Source organism: Apis laboriosa, unplaced genomic scaffold (genome assembly GCF_014066325.1).
Source record: "Apis laboriosa isolate Shangri-la unplaced genomic scaffold, ASM1406632v1 scaffold40_cov151, whole genome shotgun sequence".
Lineage (NCBI taxonomy): Eukaryota > Metazoa > Arthropoda > Insecta > Hymenoptera > Apidae > Apis > Apis laboriosa.
Genome location: NW_025223180.1, coordinates 3036329 through 3054325, shown reverse-complemented (window position 1 = coordinate 3054325; position 17997 = coordinate 3036329). Strand labels below are relative to the sequence as shown.

Below are 17997 nucleotides of genomic sequence, written 5' to 3'. Positions count from 1 at the left end.
TGTCGTAATATTTTTCGATTTGGCATGAAATTATTATATAGGTTTTAATGGTCTAGATTATATATAGTTAATTGGAATAAAAAATATAATTTAAACAAAATGCGAACGAAACAACAATTACAATTGTCGTTCAAACTTTCCTTCAAACGTCCGTATACTCATCCTCGAAAAATTTTTTTTCGATCATTTTGACGTACAATTGTCGTCTAATTGTTTTGGATCAAATATAAAAATAAAATTTCAGAATAGAAGAGAATAGAAGTATGGATTTTTTAATTTTTGAATATTTCGAAAAATATTTGACAGGAAAAACTATAAAGGAGCAGCAGGAGGATGTCGAGCAGTTTTAAATATAGGGAGGAATTTCATTTTACGTTCAATATTGATGCAATCTCCATGGATTTTTCAGAATTTTCTGTTACAGTTTCCCTCCCAAGATACAAAATTTTTCTTGCCTACGTATGTTTTTATAAGTATAAGGGCTTTCGCGGTGTACGAGAACTTATTTTAAGGCTGGCTTTATGAGAGAAAAGTTAAGACATGGATCTGAAAACCGGGTCAATCGTGGAGCACCGTCTTAACCGCGATTTAGATTTTTTTTTTTTCCAACGCGTCAAATGAAGAGCATTAAAAAATACACGCGATGAAACTAGGAATTATCCGTGAATTTCGATATCCTAATAATTAATCGGATATAATCGGTTACGGCGTTTAATTATTCACTCGTTCAATTAAAACACACCCCGGTTAATAATCAGTTAATTATCTTCTTTTGACATTCAAATTCGACGGCAAATTTAATCCAATACACCATCTCCATCCGTTATATTTCTCATTATCGATACGAGCTAAAAAAAAGAAAAGTTTTAATCACTCAAAATTAGTTCAACATCATCCCGAAGGAGTCGATGAAGATAATCGATAAGATAATTCATCCTTCGATTCATAATTATAAAAAAGATCTCTTTATCGTTTCAATTGTGACCATAATTAATTAAATCGATACGAATACGTATTTGTCAAGTGAAAATTAAGTAAAAAAAGAAACAAGATTTTAAACATATAAATTATTTTTAAAAAATATGACACTTCCTCTCATCATTCCTACACGTTTAGAAACGTTCCCTTGAAATCTGAAAAGAATGAAAATTGTGAGCACAATTCTGTTATTTCACCTTAATTGGCAAGAAGCGAAAATAAATATTGATATTGGAGAATCGATATTGGAGACGCTTTCTTCAAGAGGAATTAATAAACATTAGCCAAGATTTAATGCTTTATTACAAATCGATTTTTCTTTGACCAAATATTGACACTCTCTCTCGATCCGAGGACTGAAATCGGAAATCGCCACCTGTTCTTCGTACCTGTTCAGTTTGCCATTGATAAATCCTTGGTGAACGGCCATTCAGATATCGACCGTTTCCATCCCCGATAAATTCCTCTTGATTAATCGTTTTCCAACTCGATTCCGCTCTCGTACAATTAAGATAATGAAATACCGTTCCGGGTAAAAATTTATTATAAACAAAAGGGGGGCAATCGTTGGTCGCAAAGGTAGGTTCGTTTGAATTTTTTCCCAAATTTTCTTAATGGAAATTTTTGTAGAATGGAAAATTTTTTAAATTCGGTAAACGAATAATTGAATATTTTTTTCCAATTGAAAATTTTTTATAGTAGATAGTTTGATCGTTCTACTTCATTACCTTCGTTCTTTCGCGCAACCGATGATTTCCGCCGCCAGTTTCCGGCTCGAGGATTCCCAGATTCGAAAAGTCGATTTTCCCCTCACTAATTTTCCTGCCTCTTTGCGGCTTCCTCTTCTCACCGCCGAATCGATGCACACGCCGTGTTTCCATCTATATTCATCAAATATTCGCACGTATAACGAGAGTGAAACGAAGGAAAAAGTTTGGATAGTCTTTTCGCCGTACATTTTTAATATCATTATTTTTCGAAAAAACAAAAAAAAAAAAATTATGAAAAAGAGTTCGAAATAAATAAATAAAATACCTACTCAAAATTGAGAAACGACGACGACGACGATGATGATGATGATGGTGACCTACAGAAGAAATTTGTGAAAGAAATAATTCGAAACGGAATACGAGTCGAAGCTTTTTAAAAAAAATCGAGAAATTCAAATCAATTACACGACGAAGCGAATAACGAAGAAATAGAAAGATTGACAGCTACAGTGATTGTCTTTAATTACCAACAACATAATTAACGAATAGAATTCAGAGTTCTAGTAACAGTAAAATTTTAACTCTCGCACAGTCATCCACTTCCATTCTGAAGCAAATTAATCCCGAAGTGTTCTCCCGAGCTAATTAATTAATCGATTAATTTACGCGCAAATACAGTTTACTTCAAGTTTCAACCGATCGATTAATCAATTTGCCGACTCTACTGCATTCGCTCTCGTATTCAAGGTTAATTGTACGGACACGGTATACGTATATACAAATATACGTAGTAGGCACGTTCAACGCGCACAACAACTCCTCAAACGCGTCTGTAAATTTACAAATGAACGACAATTAGAATAATTTTACAAAACGTAATGTGGTTTTTTTTTTTTTTTTTTTTACATAATTGATCTTCTGAATCACCAGTTTTATTTACATCGTATTATAAATTTCACGCTTAAGTTTCAACGGTTCGAGTAAATATTTCGACATTTACTAAATTTCGATTTACTAAATAATTTAAATCTTCTTGGATGAGAGTTTCTTCTCCCCCCCCTTCCCAAGAACGGAACAACATTCAGTTTACCTTAAGTTAAAAAAGCGAACTTGTTCCCTTCTCCAAGAATTTTAATACGTCGTAAAATTTTACACGTATGGACAGAATCGTTATTATCGTCTCACAAGGCACTTTTATTTCACAAAAGAATCTTAAAATTCAAAAAAAAAAAAAAAAAAAAAAAATTCTATCAACTTCTACCACGAATATAAATTTTATTATCATAAAATCGTACCTCATCAACAATTGGGATTAATAACAATTATTCTAGAAAATAACTCTCACGAACATTCAATTTTTTTTCTTTTCCCCATAATCGAGCAACAAAATTCTTGAACGTCGAGAAACTTCATCGATGATCGAACTTATCGAATCATGACAGTCTTTGTTTATGTTATTCTCTTATATACTCCTTTATATACACACACATATATATATATATATATATAATTCGTCGATCGTATATTACACATATTAAGAAGATAAATCATCTCGTCAAAATTATGCGATGCAAGATACAATTCTCTCATGTCAGAAATAACTTGATCAAAGTTGTGTCAAAGCCTAAAAAAAAAAAAAAAAAAAAAAAAAAAAAAAANNNAAAAAAAAAAAAAAAAGAAAAAAAATAACTCGAAACTTTTTTAACCAGATCTAACCTTCTTCTTCGAATCGCTCGAGAAACGAGATATATTTCATCCGAATAATTTCGAATCGTCTTGCAAGAGGCAGAACGAACGAGCCATCTCTCCTCGGCCGGGGCAACGTTTCTCATCTCGAAGCGTACCGATAAATTGTTCAATTACTGGTCGAGGTATTCCACGCATAAGTCACCACTGTGAAACGTTATTAAGACATTAGCCGGGGTTTCGTTCGAATCGATCGATGTGAGCGTGTAATTCTACTATCTATAAAAAAAAAAAAAAAAAAAAAAAATTAACTACGTTCATTCTGAAAAAAAATTCTCTTCGATCGTAAAATATTCAACAGAAGAAAGATTACCAATATAATAATTATCGCCACAGAATAATAATAATTTCGTAATAAAATCCGATGGCTCGCGCATTTCTATTCGTCCGATATTCTACACATGTAACGAAGTAACCTTTGTCGATTCTTCTTCGTTCCTACAAACAAATCCTAGACAAATCTTCGCACACACATACACAAAAAAAAACTATAACTACGAACTTCACCCCTACCAAGTTACCAAGCAACGAATCAGAATTCGACCTCTCAACTCCTCCAAGAAATTTCCTCTTCTCTCGAACCCCTTCGCTCGACTCGAATCCTCAACGAATTCACACGTTGTTTCGATCCTCCAAGCACACGTAACGCACACACGCATCGCTTCATCTCGTCAAGGATCCACTCCCTCCTCCTCCTCCTCCTCCTCCTCTCCTCCTACGAGATGTATCCATAAATCGACGGATATATTCGGATATACACAAGATATATAAAATCGGATAAAACGTCGACGAACGACACGCAAATCCTCTCTCGGTCGAAATTCTCGTTCGTTATCCTTCGATTCGCATCCCCACGCGGAGGAGGCGAGCGAGGTGGTGGAGTCGGGGAACGCCTCAAGGCTTCCTCTCGTTTGCGGTCTCCTCGAGGTCCGGGTCCTCGTTGATGATGGAAATGTCTCGAATCGAGGGTCTGCGCGCCTTCCAGCCCTCGGGCGGCGCGACGGGCGCCGTGGTCTTGGTGAGAAGTTTCGGGCCGGAGAGAGTGATTATGATGGCACCTGCGGGGGCCGTGAGCAGGATGGATAGGACGCATATGGTCATCACAGTCTCGGCGTAGTAAACCTGCAAAGGGTCGTTGGGGTCCACCTTGTCGAGGGCCGTGGGCCCGAGGGCGGCTTGGACGGTCGCCTTCGCCATCCAGGACAGGGCGATGAATATTTTCTCCTTCAGGTTCAAGTTGGAACCCACACCGACGAGGACGGTGGCCACCACGCGGATCACTATGCCGGCGAGCAGGCAGCTTATGCCCAGGTAAACCGTCTTCCCCTCCAATTCGTCGATCTTGATTTGGGCGCCCGTAACGCCGAACAGGATCGGCTCGAAGATCATCCAGAAGATCTCGAACGCTGTCGCCACCGGATTCTGGAAAAAAAAAAAGAAAAACAAAAGAATTTGGTTAATTTTAATTTTTCACCGAGATTTTCGACCCGATCTCCACTTTCTAATCTCAGCTCGTATAATTCGAAAAAGCGTGTCGCTCGGATCAGAGGGGAAGCCTCCCAACGTTTTCCGGACGACGTTTAATCCGGATTATATCCGGAGATGCGAGAGAATTTGGAAAACTGTCGCGATCAAACAAACGCGAGTTCGATCGACGATGCTCCTCCGCTGCCATTTGTTTCCAAGCGAATACAAGCTACGTGAACAGCTCGCCGGGGACTAATCCTCTTACGCGATAGTATTGCTACGTAAGGATGACACGGTCTAAGCGGTTTTCCACGATCGTATCGTGAAAAATAGGGAGAGAGAGAAAATTTCGTACGGAACCTCGAAGGGAGTTTTTCTAAAGGAATATCCAAATTTTCCAATAATCCTTCGACATATGTTCTGGGAAAATAATCTCGTTTCGTCGACGTTTATCACATTCATGGTTAATAATTTAAATCTATCTTATGGGAAATATTGACGTGTTCGCGAAAGGTTCTCGATTCATCATCAGAGATCGAAACAAAATTTGATTTACAAAAACATTTAATTATTAAGTTATAAATAATTTATGTTTTAACGAAGATTCGAGATAATAGTAACAGAGACAGAATGATCTCGTTCCCTTTCTTCAATTTTTCGCAAACTTTAATTTTTTATGACTTGATAAATAATCTTTAATTTTTGTACACCGATTTTGAAATCTTGGAATCTCTCCAAAACATATTTTATAAATATTAAATAATACGAAAACCGGTAACGCAACATATCTGCATCATGCAGATTTCCTATCCCACGCCAGTTGACGCGTACAATCGCGTCATGAACTTTTTCAAATAATGCGAAACAATTTTTTCATATGCTTTGTATTTCTTCCACATACTAACTTTTCAACTTCAAGTAAGCACTGCCATTTTCCATTTCCATGTTGCATTTTTCTACTTATGGAAAAATCAGAAATTCGATTTTTGTCTCGAATATGTTAATATGCTTTAGAAATTTCCAACAATCCATACATCTGTATACTATCTTTTCAACTTTACAAATGCAACCATTTTCGATCTTTGCTTATGGAAAAATCAGAAATTCGATTTTTGTCTCGAATATGTTAATATGTTTTACAAATTTCCAACAATCCATACATTTATATACTATCTTTTCAATTTTACAAGTGCAACCATTTTTGATCTTCGCTTATGGAAAATCAAAAATTCGATATTTGTTTCGAATATGTTAATATGCTTTAGAAATTTTCAACAATCCACACATCTATATACTATCTTTTCAATTTTACAAGTGCAACCATTTTCGATTTCTGCTTATGGAAAATTAAAAATTCGATATTTGTTTCGAATATGTTAATATGCTTTAGAAATTTCCAACAATTCATACATCTGTATACTATCTTTTCAACTTTACAAGTGCAACCATTTTTGATCTTCACTTATGAAAAATCAAAAATTCGATATTTGTTTCGAATATGCTTTAGAAATTTCCAACAATTCATCTATATACTATCTTTTCAACTTTACAAGTGCAACCATTTTCGATTTCTACTTATGGAAAATCAGAAATTCGATATCTGTTTCGAATATGCTTTAGAAATTTCCAACAATTCATCTATATACTATCTTTTCAACTTTACAAGTGCAACCATTTTCGATCTTTGCTTATGGAAAATCAGAATATTTGTCTGAAATATGTTAATATAATATAATAGAAGCAGAAATTTCGATGTACGTCCGTATACTATCTTTTCAACTTTATAACTACAACCATTTCTGATTTTCTTGCATTTTTCTTATCTCTACTTATGAAAAATCAGAAATTTATTTATATTTGTCTGAAATACGTTAATAACCCGTAATATCAGAAATTTCCAACGATCGATGCACGTCATCGTTTTCCACCGGAAAGATATTTAATGCAAAGGAATTATTTATAATCGTTCTAACGATTCTCGACGAGACTTTAAAGGCGACAGCACCGCGTTGGTTGCCGGTATTAATGTTGTTGATTTACAACGGCGGAAGAGCGGAGGATCGTTAAGTCGAGGTTATTAAGTGGCGCAATATCCAACGCGAAATATTAACGATATTGACGATGTTTCGCGACAGACGATGAATAATAAGAATAACGTTGCCTACGAACGAGCTAATCGTATTTTTCCAACGTCGTAGAGAGAGATTCACGATGGATGGATTTCGAAGCCACGCGCCAGTCCAAGATTCCCGCCAAGGCTCCCTTCTAAGAAAATGTAACGCGAAACTTTGATTATCGACGGTCTCGGCTTACCGACGATACATCCTTGTCCATTTAATTTTCTGGCGAGAGAATTTTAACATTATCCCTGAGATCGTGATAAAGAATTCTATCGAGAATCTTCGTTTACTTTTTTAATTGAAGAGAGAGAGAGTAGATAAATTATTCTCGAATTATCAACGATGAGATAGAATATGGTAGAAGTTTATCGTGCAAGAATAATTTTTGACAATTAAAATATTAGATCGATCACGAGGAAATTATTTATTTAGATTTTTTTAATGATTTTAATAATAATAAATTTAATAATATTATAAATTAATAATAATAAATTTAATTTTAATTAATTAATAAATTTTTTAATGATTTTAATAACTCTTTCCCTCTCTGTATAAATTTCGTTCGAATTAAAATCAACTCCTATTTGTAAGAAACATTCAACCTTGACCCCCTCAACTTTACATTCTCAACCTGTGAAATCAATGTAATTCAGAAACTCTAATTATTACACGGCCATCGAAGAACTCTCAAGGAAACTGCTCGTCGATGCAATTCGATATTTCAATATTCGCATTTGCATAAAATAACAAACAATAGGCATTCCATCGCGAAAGAGTCACCGTGCAATTATCGATTCGATATTCAACAATGTAACCGGATTCGAGAAAATTTTGATTCGACGAATCATCGAAAAAAGTTTCCTTTCGAGAATAGTAAAAAAAAAAGAAAAAAAAAAAGTGAACCGTGTCAGAACTTACTTCAGCAAAAGTAACACGACGCCAGCTCTGAAAACCGTTTCACAATTTCCAAACCATTTCCAAAATTGTTTTGAGGATCGAGACTCTGGCATGTATGCACACAGATATACACATAAAACGTTCGTTTCTCGAAGATTATCGCAAATATAACACAACTCTCAAGTAAACCGATAATTAGATTAATATTACATACAAGATGTTTATCTTGTGACAAATTTTATAAATATTCAAAGAATATCCTTTGATGATTTTGATGATTTTTTAATTGTCAAAATTTCGTGATCAAAAAATTAATCTAACCTATTAATTTCAAATCCAATGCGAAACCAAAAATTAAATAAAAATTCATTCAATCGTTATATTAATAATTTTTGTCAGTTTTCAACGAGCACAACTGATGATCTATTAAAAAACATATTCAAAAAAAAAAATCATCTACTACTACTTTATTGCTAATATTTAATTCTTTCTTTTTCCCTTCCTTTCCCTCCCTTGTTTTACTTCCTCGCTATCCCAATTTCCTTTTCGTGAATAATTACCCTAATAATTTTTCTATCAACATCATCTCTGTACACAGCCAATATTAAACTTAAGATAATGGACGAACCAAGGAGCGTTTCTGTCGCACGTCCTCGGCCCATAATCCAGCGCACAATTCCCCCCATCGGTTGATTTCACGTAATTGAATTGCATCGGTCGTACACCGGGCATGCATTAATTAACGCGGTCTGATCGAATAAGTTAATTAGGGGTTGCCAGTTCTTTTCATCTCCCCCGGCCCGAATCGGCCGAGTTTCTTTATTTCCACACCTCCTTCTCGTCTCCTCCTTCCTCTCTTCCTTTCTCACCTGCCTCTTTTACTTTCACCTCTGCTCTCTCTCTCTCTCTCTCTTTCTCTCATTCCATCGTCTTACCAGCTTCCACACCACTTCGACGAGAGGCTTTCAACGCGAACCTGTAACCAGAGCAACCCTCGGCATTTCGCATAATTAATGAAATCGATCGTCGTTGGAGGAAGGCGAACTTCATTATATAACCTCCACTGGTTAATTACCAACCCCTCTCGTTTTGTCGATCGACGAGCGCCGCTTTGCGCCGTTTCGTCCCTCCCTTTCTTCGTTTAGAATCGAGATCATGCCTTCCCTTGTAGGGGGAGGAAAAAATCGATCATCCATTCGGAAGAACGATCTTTCCGTCCCTCGATTGTAAAATTGGCGTGTGTATGTGTGTGTGTGTGTTTATTGGAAAAGAAAGATGTCATTTTTGTCTCCAATATTTTTCTTTCGAATATATATATATATACTTTAACAAATGTTTCTTGTCGGAAATGAATTTTAATGAATTTTATTATTAAATCTGATATTCGCGTGTATACGATCCTGTCATTTCGTTGCATTATCTTCTTGCATTTATTTTTTAATATCGAGTTTCCTAATATCGAGTTTCATTAACGGAAAGCTAATTTTTCTCATATTTTATTTCGTATTATTTTCCAAGTTTCCGGATATCGGACTTATTATTAGTTTATCGGTTTTCCCTCCTTCCTTCTTTCTTTTGATAATGGATAATATTGGTGTGGATGGTAATGGCGGTAGCGAGCCAATAAGAATTTTATTAGCGCAAAGATTTTTCTCGTTCCCTGTTATTCGTGATTAAAACTATATCTCGCCTCGAATTAAAATGAACATCGATTTCGATATCGGGAACAATCAGGCCAACCTTTTATCGTGACGCCAACGATTAACCGTCGAATTTTTAATTTTTAATAATAAAACCCGTGCACGGAAATTTTTTTCATAAAAAAAAAAAAAAAAAAAAAGAAACCCTCTTCCTCGCGATATATCGTATTCCCCCTAATTCCGTGCAAATGAAACGAATTCTCTGAAATATGTCGAAGATAGAATTTTTATCGAATATAATTTTTAAATACCTATAAAAACTGATATAAACTCCTGATATAAAATATTTAAACGAGAAATCACGATTTAATCCGTAAAAATATCGAATATAATATGTTACAGAAAGAATAAAATAGATTCGACTATATTTTCACCAATTTAGAAGGGAAAATGTTATCCTCTCCTCTCCGTTTCGCTCCATCTGTCGTTGCACGTTAAATCTCGAAATCAGTTCCTTCGTTTTCCAATCCTCGAACGAACCACCACACGCAACCTTGACACACGCTTCACAGACTTATCCATCGCGCACGAGGCAAGGTGAATCCAAAAGCTTCGTCAAACTCGAAAGCCAAACCATCCCCCCCTCCCGTTCGCTTCTAACTACCCTCGAATCTACCAGCTACTCACCCACCGTTTCCTCTGCTCAACCAAAGAGGGGCGGCAAATCTCTGTGCTCTTCCTCTTCCCTTTACTTCTTCCCCTAAACGAAAGCAAACCTTGTTGCCGTCCGTGAATTCAAACTAAGGAAAGGAAAGAGAGAGAGAGAGAGAGAGAGAGAGAGAGGATACGTCTAAGCTGAGTGAAACGGTTCCACCGATCGTTTCTTCGCTATTCTTCGCCCAGTTTTCGACCCAGAGCATGGCCACGATATTTTTACCAGGCAAATACACGGTTTGTTCTATAAACACCGGTCCCAATGTTTTTCTTCTTTTATTCCCGGGATCGGAAATTGAAAGTTTGGCAACGTTTGAAAGAGCAACTCTCATCATCATCATCGATATCGTCCAAGAAACTAAAAAATTTATTTGGAAGAATTTAATAAGTCTTTTATTTTTAGAGAATGAAGTTTTGCAGTGATAATTATTTAAAAATTGATCACGCGTTGTTTAGTTCGGATAGGAAATTTTAAAAAGGTCTCGTGGACATCTTTGCCACGAATTCGATTTAATTTCGATCGAATTGATCACGAATCTGATTTATGAATACAGATGTATGTATATTAACGGAGTATAGAGGGGATGAAATGATCTTTGCTCCATTGTTAATATTAAATTTTCTGTGCGGCGCTCTTCCCTTGTTCAAAATGTGAAATGCGAAATTATATCGCGAATTTTACTACACCGTAGATCCTTTCTCGTTACTACGGGAGAATTGAAATTAGAATTAAAATTTTAAACATTTTCCTGATCCTTTACGCACGATCAAATCGACTAGAGGGTTAAAGAGAAAAAAGAAAAAAGATTTAAAAATTCAGAAAATCGTGCGACTCATCTTCCTCTCCAGCCTTTCAAACTCTCTTACCTCGACACGAAAATTCCAAAAACGAAGTTTCCCTCTTGCATTTTTTAAAGTCGACACGTCTCGACTCCGCACGACTCGACTTTCGGTCGCAGACGCGATCACCTTTCATCCTCCTAACTTTTTCCTCCCTCTCCTCCCCTCCCCTTTCATTGTTTCCACGACCACGACAAAGTCGAAACCATTTGCCCTCTCATCAAGGATTCGACAGGATGAAAAGCATCTCGGATCTCGTTCGAAATTCTAATTCCTTTGATCCTTTGACCTCTAATTAAATCTTGCTTCCGGTTCCTCCGATTCCTCCGAGCGTCGCGTTTTTTTCCCTGCTCCTCTCCGATTAACGCGCGAAAATATTAAAACTGAAGTGAAAAAAAAAAAAAAAAAAAAATGGTGAAAAATTTCCAGATTTTTTTTTTTTTTTTTGATTTCTTTTATAACTCGAGCTTTTTAGCTCGCTTGGCCAGGAAAATTTTCAGCTCCTAAAACTAGGAATAGTTTCGTAGTGGACGCGTGTGTTAAGGGATGTTCTCGTCCAGACGAATAAATTCAAAAAAAGAGGATCAGGATCAGGGGAAAATTCGTATATTTAAATTCATTCGTATTCAAGAATTTGAGTAGATGATCGTAGAGATTGGTATTGTATAAAGAAGCTTATTGATTCATTAAATTGTACCAACAATTGCGTTAAACGAAGCCTTGATAAAAAAAAAAAAAAAAAAAAAAAAAGAAAAAAACCTCAATCGATATTTTATTACATCAACCCTTGTGTTTATCTCTAAGACAATTGTTCTACGAACATCTTGTACGTATTACTACTGCGAACAGAAAGAGTCACAATAAATAACGTTCCACGAATTTATTATTAGTAGATGCAAACTTACCATAAAATTCGTGTTATTAATTATTTTATATATCTTTACGACAAAAATTAAATAAAAAAGAGAAAACTGAGATAAAATAAAATATAGTCTCAAAGATTCGAGACTATATATTTTTATTAATACGATAATATATTTCTCTTTTTCAATCTTTCTTTTCAATGATTTTCGATTAATAAATACGCGATTAATTCTGGGCTGGGAATATTTCCGTAAATGGTTCAACTTCTGTCGACGTGGATTAAACTTGGACCGCGATATCGAGCGGAAAATTGAGTCCCCGTGAAATGACGGGGATTTGCTTATTCCATACGCCTGGTAAACATCCACGCTCCGCGCTATTCTCAGTTCTGATAGCTTCGAGTGACATCGCGCATCGGTGAAACCGCTTCTAGCTAATCACGCTGTGATCGAATCCCGCGTCGCATCCTGTTGATTAATTTTAACCTCGATCTTCCATCCTGGCTTCGCGTTTCGTGGAACGTTATTAATTATCATTAGAGAGAGAGATAGAGAGACATCTTCTCTCTGTGCTTTTATGCGTTTTATGCGTTTTCATATTTTCATGACATCTATGAGAAATATGGTTTAATTTAATAAAAAATAATTTGGTAATTTGCACGATTGGATCGTTCGATAATTTGTTCGAAATGATTAGGCGTATTTTTTGGAAAGAATGATGAAAAGATTTATGATTTCTAAGATTTATGAGTATTAAAAATAAAATTGTATATGTGTAAAAAGAAATTATATTAAAACGTGATTTCAATGATTTCATTTCTTTCGAAGATAAATATAATATTAACATTTGCTTCCAATTAATAATCAATCGTAAAATGTCAAGTTCATCATCAGTTTTTCCGGCCTGCATATGTACGCAAAAACAGTGAATGACGTTGATTACAATTTTTAAAATTGTCTATGTAAATACTAGACAAGACTCTACCATAGTTCTTCAAGAGAGATATATAGCTATACTCGAATAAAATCTACAAGATATTAAAAGAAAGAGGACACTAAAATTTCCAAAATTATCATTAAACAGTAGACAACACTCTACAGTTTTTCAAGAGCAAAAATTCGGACGAAATCTACAAGATATTAAAAGAAAGAGGACACTAAAATTTCCAAAATTATCATTAAACAGTAGACAACACTCTACAGTTTTCCAAGAGCAAAAATATGGACGAAATCTACAACATATTAAAAGAAAAAAATATATAACTAAAATTGTCAAATGTTTCTATAACTAAAATTGTCAAAATTGTTTTAAATAGTGGACGAAATTCTCTTCTTTTCCGAAAGGAAAATTGGAAACGAAAAATATAATAAAAGACAGACGCTTGCCAGCATTAATGATGTTAATAAAATAGCTTGAGATGATAAACAAGCTTCCCAAGAGAGTATATGTACGAGGATGATTACGAAGCCCGCTTCATAAAACACAAATTGAGCTCGTCTAACGAGACGAGAGGAGTAAAACACAATTTTCCAATTGGCCACGAACGTAACCTACGAACATCTCCACCTCGTCGAGTGGAGAAATATCCCTCGGTGCATCAACTCGGCTCACGATAAAGCAAATTCACTCGTTCGGCCGCGACGCGCTACCACCCTTGTTTACGACGTCCCCGCGAAAATCGTGAACCCGCCGTTAGCCGCCGCAAGCCATCTTTATCGACCGAGATCCGTTCCCGTTTTATAGGGACGCGAGTTTTACGACAGTTATACAAGTGGAAATTGAAAGCATCCAACTTCGAAACGTTCACTCCACGATTCCATTGTCGTGTGGTTATCCACCGAGATCTTCCGTCACCTTCCACCTTTCGATTGGAAATTTATATCGGAATATGAAAGTAAGAGCGTGGATGATACTTGGCCAATTTGCATTTTATTAATTCGGATAATTTAATCGATAATTCGGATTTAATTTCCGTCACATATCTTGCGTCGTAGGATTTCCAGGATTTCCACGAGATGAGGGGTTGGACATTATTGTTGGACATTAAAACGTGCTCCAACGTTTGGCCAATGTTTCTCACCGATTTCGATCCATCGATACATCTTCGATATTACTTGTCCCAATAGAGGAATTTAAAAAGTTATGGAGAATATTAGAAGAATTTTTTTACAATGGATTTGTAATGGAGAAGAAGAGTATAGAGTAAGTTGTATACAGTGTTTTCGAGTATTTATTTTTGGAATTTTATATTTTTTAAAGATACTTTGGCGTGGTTGAAATGTGAAATGCGATCTCGAGACGACGTTAATTCCAACGTTATTGCCAATCTCAACGGCAATCAGCGTCGTCCTACACTCGAGAAAATTTATCATACGGATAAGTTTTCCTGGAAACACCGACTCTGTGGGCTGCGTAGTCTAATTCTATGATTTTTTCTGAAGATGTCTGACAATCTTTCTTCAGCGTTCCTTTTCTTTAAAATTCGGAACAATTATTGAACTATCGAATTACTCGAACACTAATTGAACAGTGTGGATTAAAGAAAAGGTCATCAATCTTTTCGAACTTCGAATCAAGAGAATTCTTAGAAAACTTCGTAAACTCGCACATTCGTTCAAACGATATACGTAAACTTTCAACCTTGCTCTTTCAAAACGAAACTTTGTTAACAACTTTTGCAATAAATCAATTTTATTACCGTATATCATAGCTCCACGAACAGGTTGGGAACAAAACACTCAGACACGCGGATCTATAAACTCATCAAAATTGGAGAAATGATAGAAAAAATTGAAGATTGATCAGGAGAATCGAAGTGAAGCAAATCGTACAACTTCGAAAAAAAAAAAAAATATTGGAGAAGTTAAAAAAACTTTGCTCGTGGAAAAATTGGAAAATTTTTACCTAGTTTTACGACCCCCAAACGCAACAGATGCAACGGAATTCGCGCGACCAACCTCGATATTCACCACCCCTTTATCTGCAATCCAGTTTATGTAACCCCGCCGCATGTTGATTTATTTAATTTAATTCCGCGCAATCCGCCCTCCCCCTGTATTATGAGCTACGTGATCCTTTACCACGTCAACGGTAATCCCGTTTATATCGCGCCTATATTTCCCATCGTTGAAGGCGTTCGCGCGATCCCTGTCCAGCCACCGATATCGATAAACGATGGAAAATGTGCTTCAATATTTGGCCAATGTTTCTTACCGATTTCGATCCATCGAATCGCGACACACCTCCGACATTACTTGTCCTAATAGCAGAGGAATTTAAAAATCATCCATATATTTTTATAATATTTATTTATAATTTATCAAAACGAGGTTGAGTTGTATCGTCGAATCATAGTCGAAAAATATCGAGCAATTTTCTCCAATATTATTTTTGGTAATAGTGAAGAAATTTTCAATCGAGAAGATTAGAAGAATTTTTTTACCACGGATTTATAATTTATCGAAACGAGGTTGAGTCGTATCGTCGTCGAATCATAGTCGAAAAATATCGAGCAATTTTCTCCAATATTATTTTTGGTAATAGTGGAGAAATTTTCAATCGAGAATATTAGAAGAATTTTTTTACTACGGATTTGTAATTTATTGAAACGAAGTTGAGTCGTATCGTCGTCGAATCATAGTCGAAAAATATCGAAGAATCGCGATACACTTTCAATATTACATATATCAGCAGTAGAGGAATTTAAAAATAATCGAGAATATTAAAAGAATTTGCGAATTACGAGTTGTTTTTCATAATTTAATGGACGAGAATTTGGGGGGAATATTTTTTACCACGGATTTATAATTTATCGAAACGAGGTTGAGTCGTATCGTCGTCGAATCATAGTCAAAAAATATCGAGCAATTGCCTCCAATATTATTTTTGGCAATAGTGGAGAAATTTTCAATCGAGAATATTAGAAGAATTTACGAATTACGAGTTGCTTTTCATAATTTAACGAGAGGAGAATGTGAGGGAAATATTTTTTACCATGGATTTATAATTTATTGAAACGAGGTTGAGTTGTATCATTATAGTCGAAAAAATATCGAAGAATCGCGATATATCTTCAATTACTTCTACCAGCAATAGAGGAATTTAAAAATAATCGAGAATATTAGAAGAATTTACGAATTACGAGTTTCATAATTTAACAGGGAAGAATGTGAGGAAAATATTTCTTAGGGATTTGTAATTTATATTATAATTTATTATAATAAACGAAATTGAGTTGTATCGCGAAGAAACAATGGCTTGGAATGATCGTTTCGCGCGAATCATAGTCGACAAAACAACGAATAAAGTAACGATCGGCCAATATTTCTCCAGCCTAGGCAATCCGACACGCCATAAAACGTACAAATTCGTGGAGCGAATCCCCTTCGTTTCGAAAAAAACAAGGTAACGATACGCGACGAATCGATGGTATATATTTCTTAACGTCGAATCGATAGGGCAACTCTTTCTCGTGGCGATCAATTTCGCGATCAAAGGATCAAGATTGACAGGGTCGGGGGTGTAGCAGCAACTCGTGCATAAATGAAAATCGTATTTCCACGTGCTACGTGCCGAGCCTTCGACTCGAAGGATTTATGGGCGAACCGCGGGAAATATTAACACGTTCGCCGTTATTGGGGGAGTTGGTTGACCAATGGCGGATTTTTCCTTCGATAAGCGACTGTGCGCTTTCACCCTTACGTCGCGAGGTGTTGAAAAATAAAACTGTGGTGAAAATTGGAATTCAGTGAGAGGCGAGATCGATACTTTCTTGTTGAGGAACGAATTGTTAGCGAAAAGGGGAATATGGTTAACGTTAATTCAATTTGTTTCACGGTGAGTTTATTAAAAAAAAAATTGTGTCTTGTGCAAAATAAAACGAGGAGAAATATTATTTATGTTATACACATATATGCACGGTTTGAACTACGCTTCCAGTCGTTGAAATATTGAAATTAAGATTTATGAAAATTATTCGAGGAAAATTATTAGGATGGTTAGATTAATTGCCATTGAACGTATACGTGTTTTCAACGCCGTGTTCGAATCGTGGTGCAGCGAGTTTAGTAATAAAATAAAATTTATGAAAATTGTTCGAGTCGATAAACAAAACGAAGAGAAAAATTATTGGCGGAGATTAGATGTATGCTTTCAACGCCTTTTGAATTATGATATAGTGGATTTGTCAGAAATAAAATTTATTTAAACTAGAAAAATTACGTATATGTACTACACCGTAATTGTAAACTTTTAATGTGAAATGGTAAGAGATGAATTTATTTAAAGACTTGGATTCTATAGAATAATTCCATTGAATTTATAGTAATTAATTACATCGAAGAAGAAGGAAATCGCAGCCATTTATGAAAAATATCATCAGTTATGATGATGTTCTGACATTATTTATCTTACAATTTAAGCTCTATCGTAAGCTACCAAGTCTGGTTTACGATCCAATAGCGTACTGTTTCCATAAATTATCGATGGAAACAAGAGAGAACGTTTCGATAACGATACATACTTTGTTCATACTCTATCAATTGATACATCAATATCGAATTGTTATCAGAATTGTCAAAGTAGAAAGAGATTGTAATTGATTTTAAACAGACGGGGCACAGATGATAAAGATTGAATCAACGTTATATCGATAACAAAGAAAACCTATCCAAAATCTAGATTTATCCAATTTTCCGCAATTACGAGTTCCCAATTAAAGTCAAATCTTCTCGAATGAATTTATCGAGCTTAATTAATGAACCATCGATCGCCGTTCTCTCTTTCCTTCGCTAATTCGTAATTAAACATCTAAAATTAATCATATTCGAAATAGATATTATAGAATCCTTCGACAAATCTTCCTCCTCGACATGCAACAATCGAAACGAACAGGAGATAATCATTTTGATCAATCGATTCATCGAAATAATAAAAGCAGAAATAATAAAAATAAAAATAATAAAAATAATAATAATAATAATAATAATAATAATAATAATAATAATAATAATAATAATAATA

The 17997-nt window shown here is 35.3% G+C and overlaps 1 protein-coding gene across 6 annotated transcripts in view; it reads right to left on the bottom strand.

The window, feature by feature from the left end:
• Positions 1–2185: 2185 nt before the first annotated feature.
• LOC122715780 (sodium/hydrogen exchanger 9B2) overlaps positions 2186–17997 on the bottom strand; it is a 98254-nt gene continuing 82442 nt past the window's right edge. For 4 of the 6 annotated variants that reach the window (XM_043938226.1, XM_043938228.1, XM_043938225.1 and 1 more), the window contains exon 7: positions 2186–4856. In XM_043938226.1, coding sequence (XP_043794161.1) covers positions 4329–4856 — 528 coding nt within the window. In that variant the 3' untranslated portion in view covers positions 2186–4328. The remainder of the gene's footprint in view (positions 4857–17997) is intronic. The other 2 variants (XR_006346906.1, XR_006346907.1) reach the window with 2 other exon arrangements.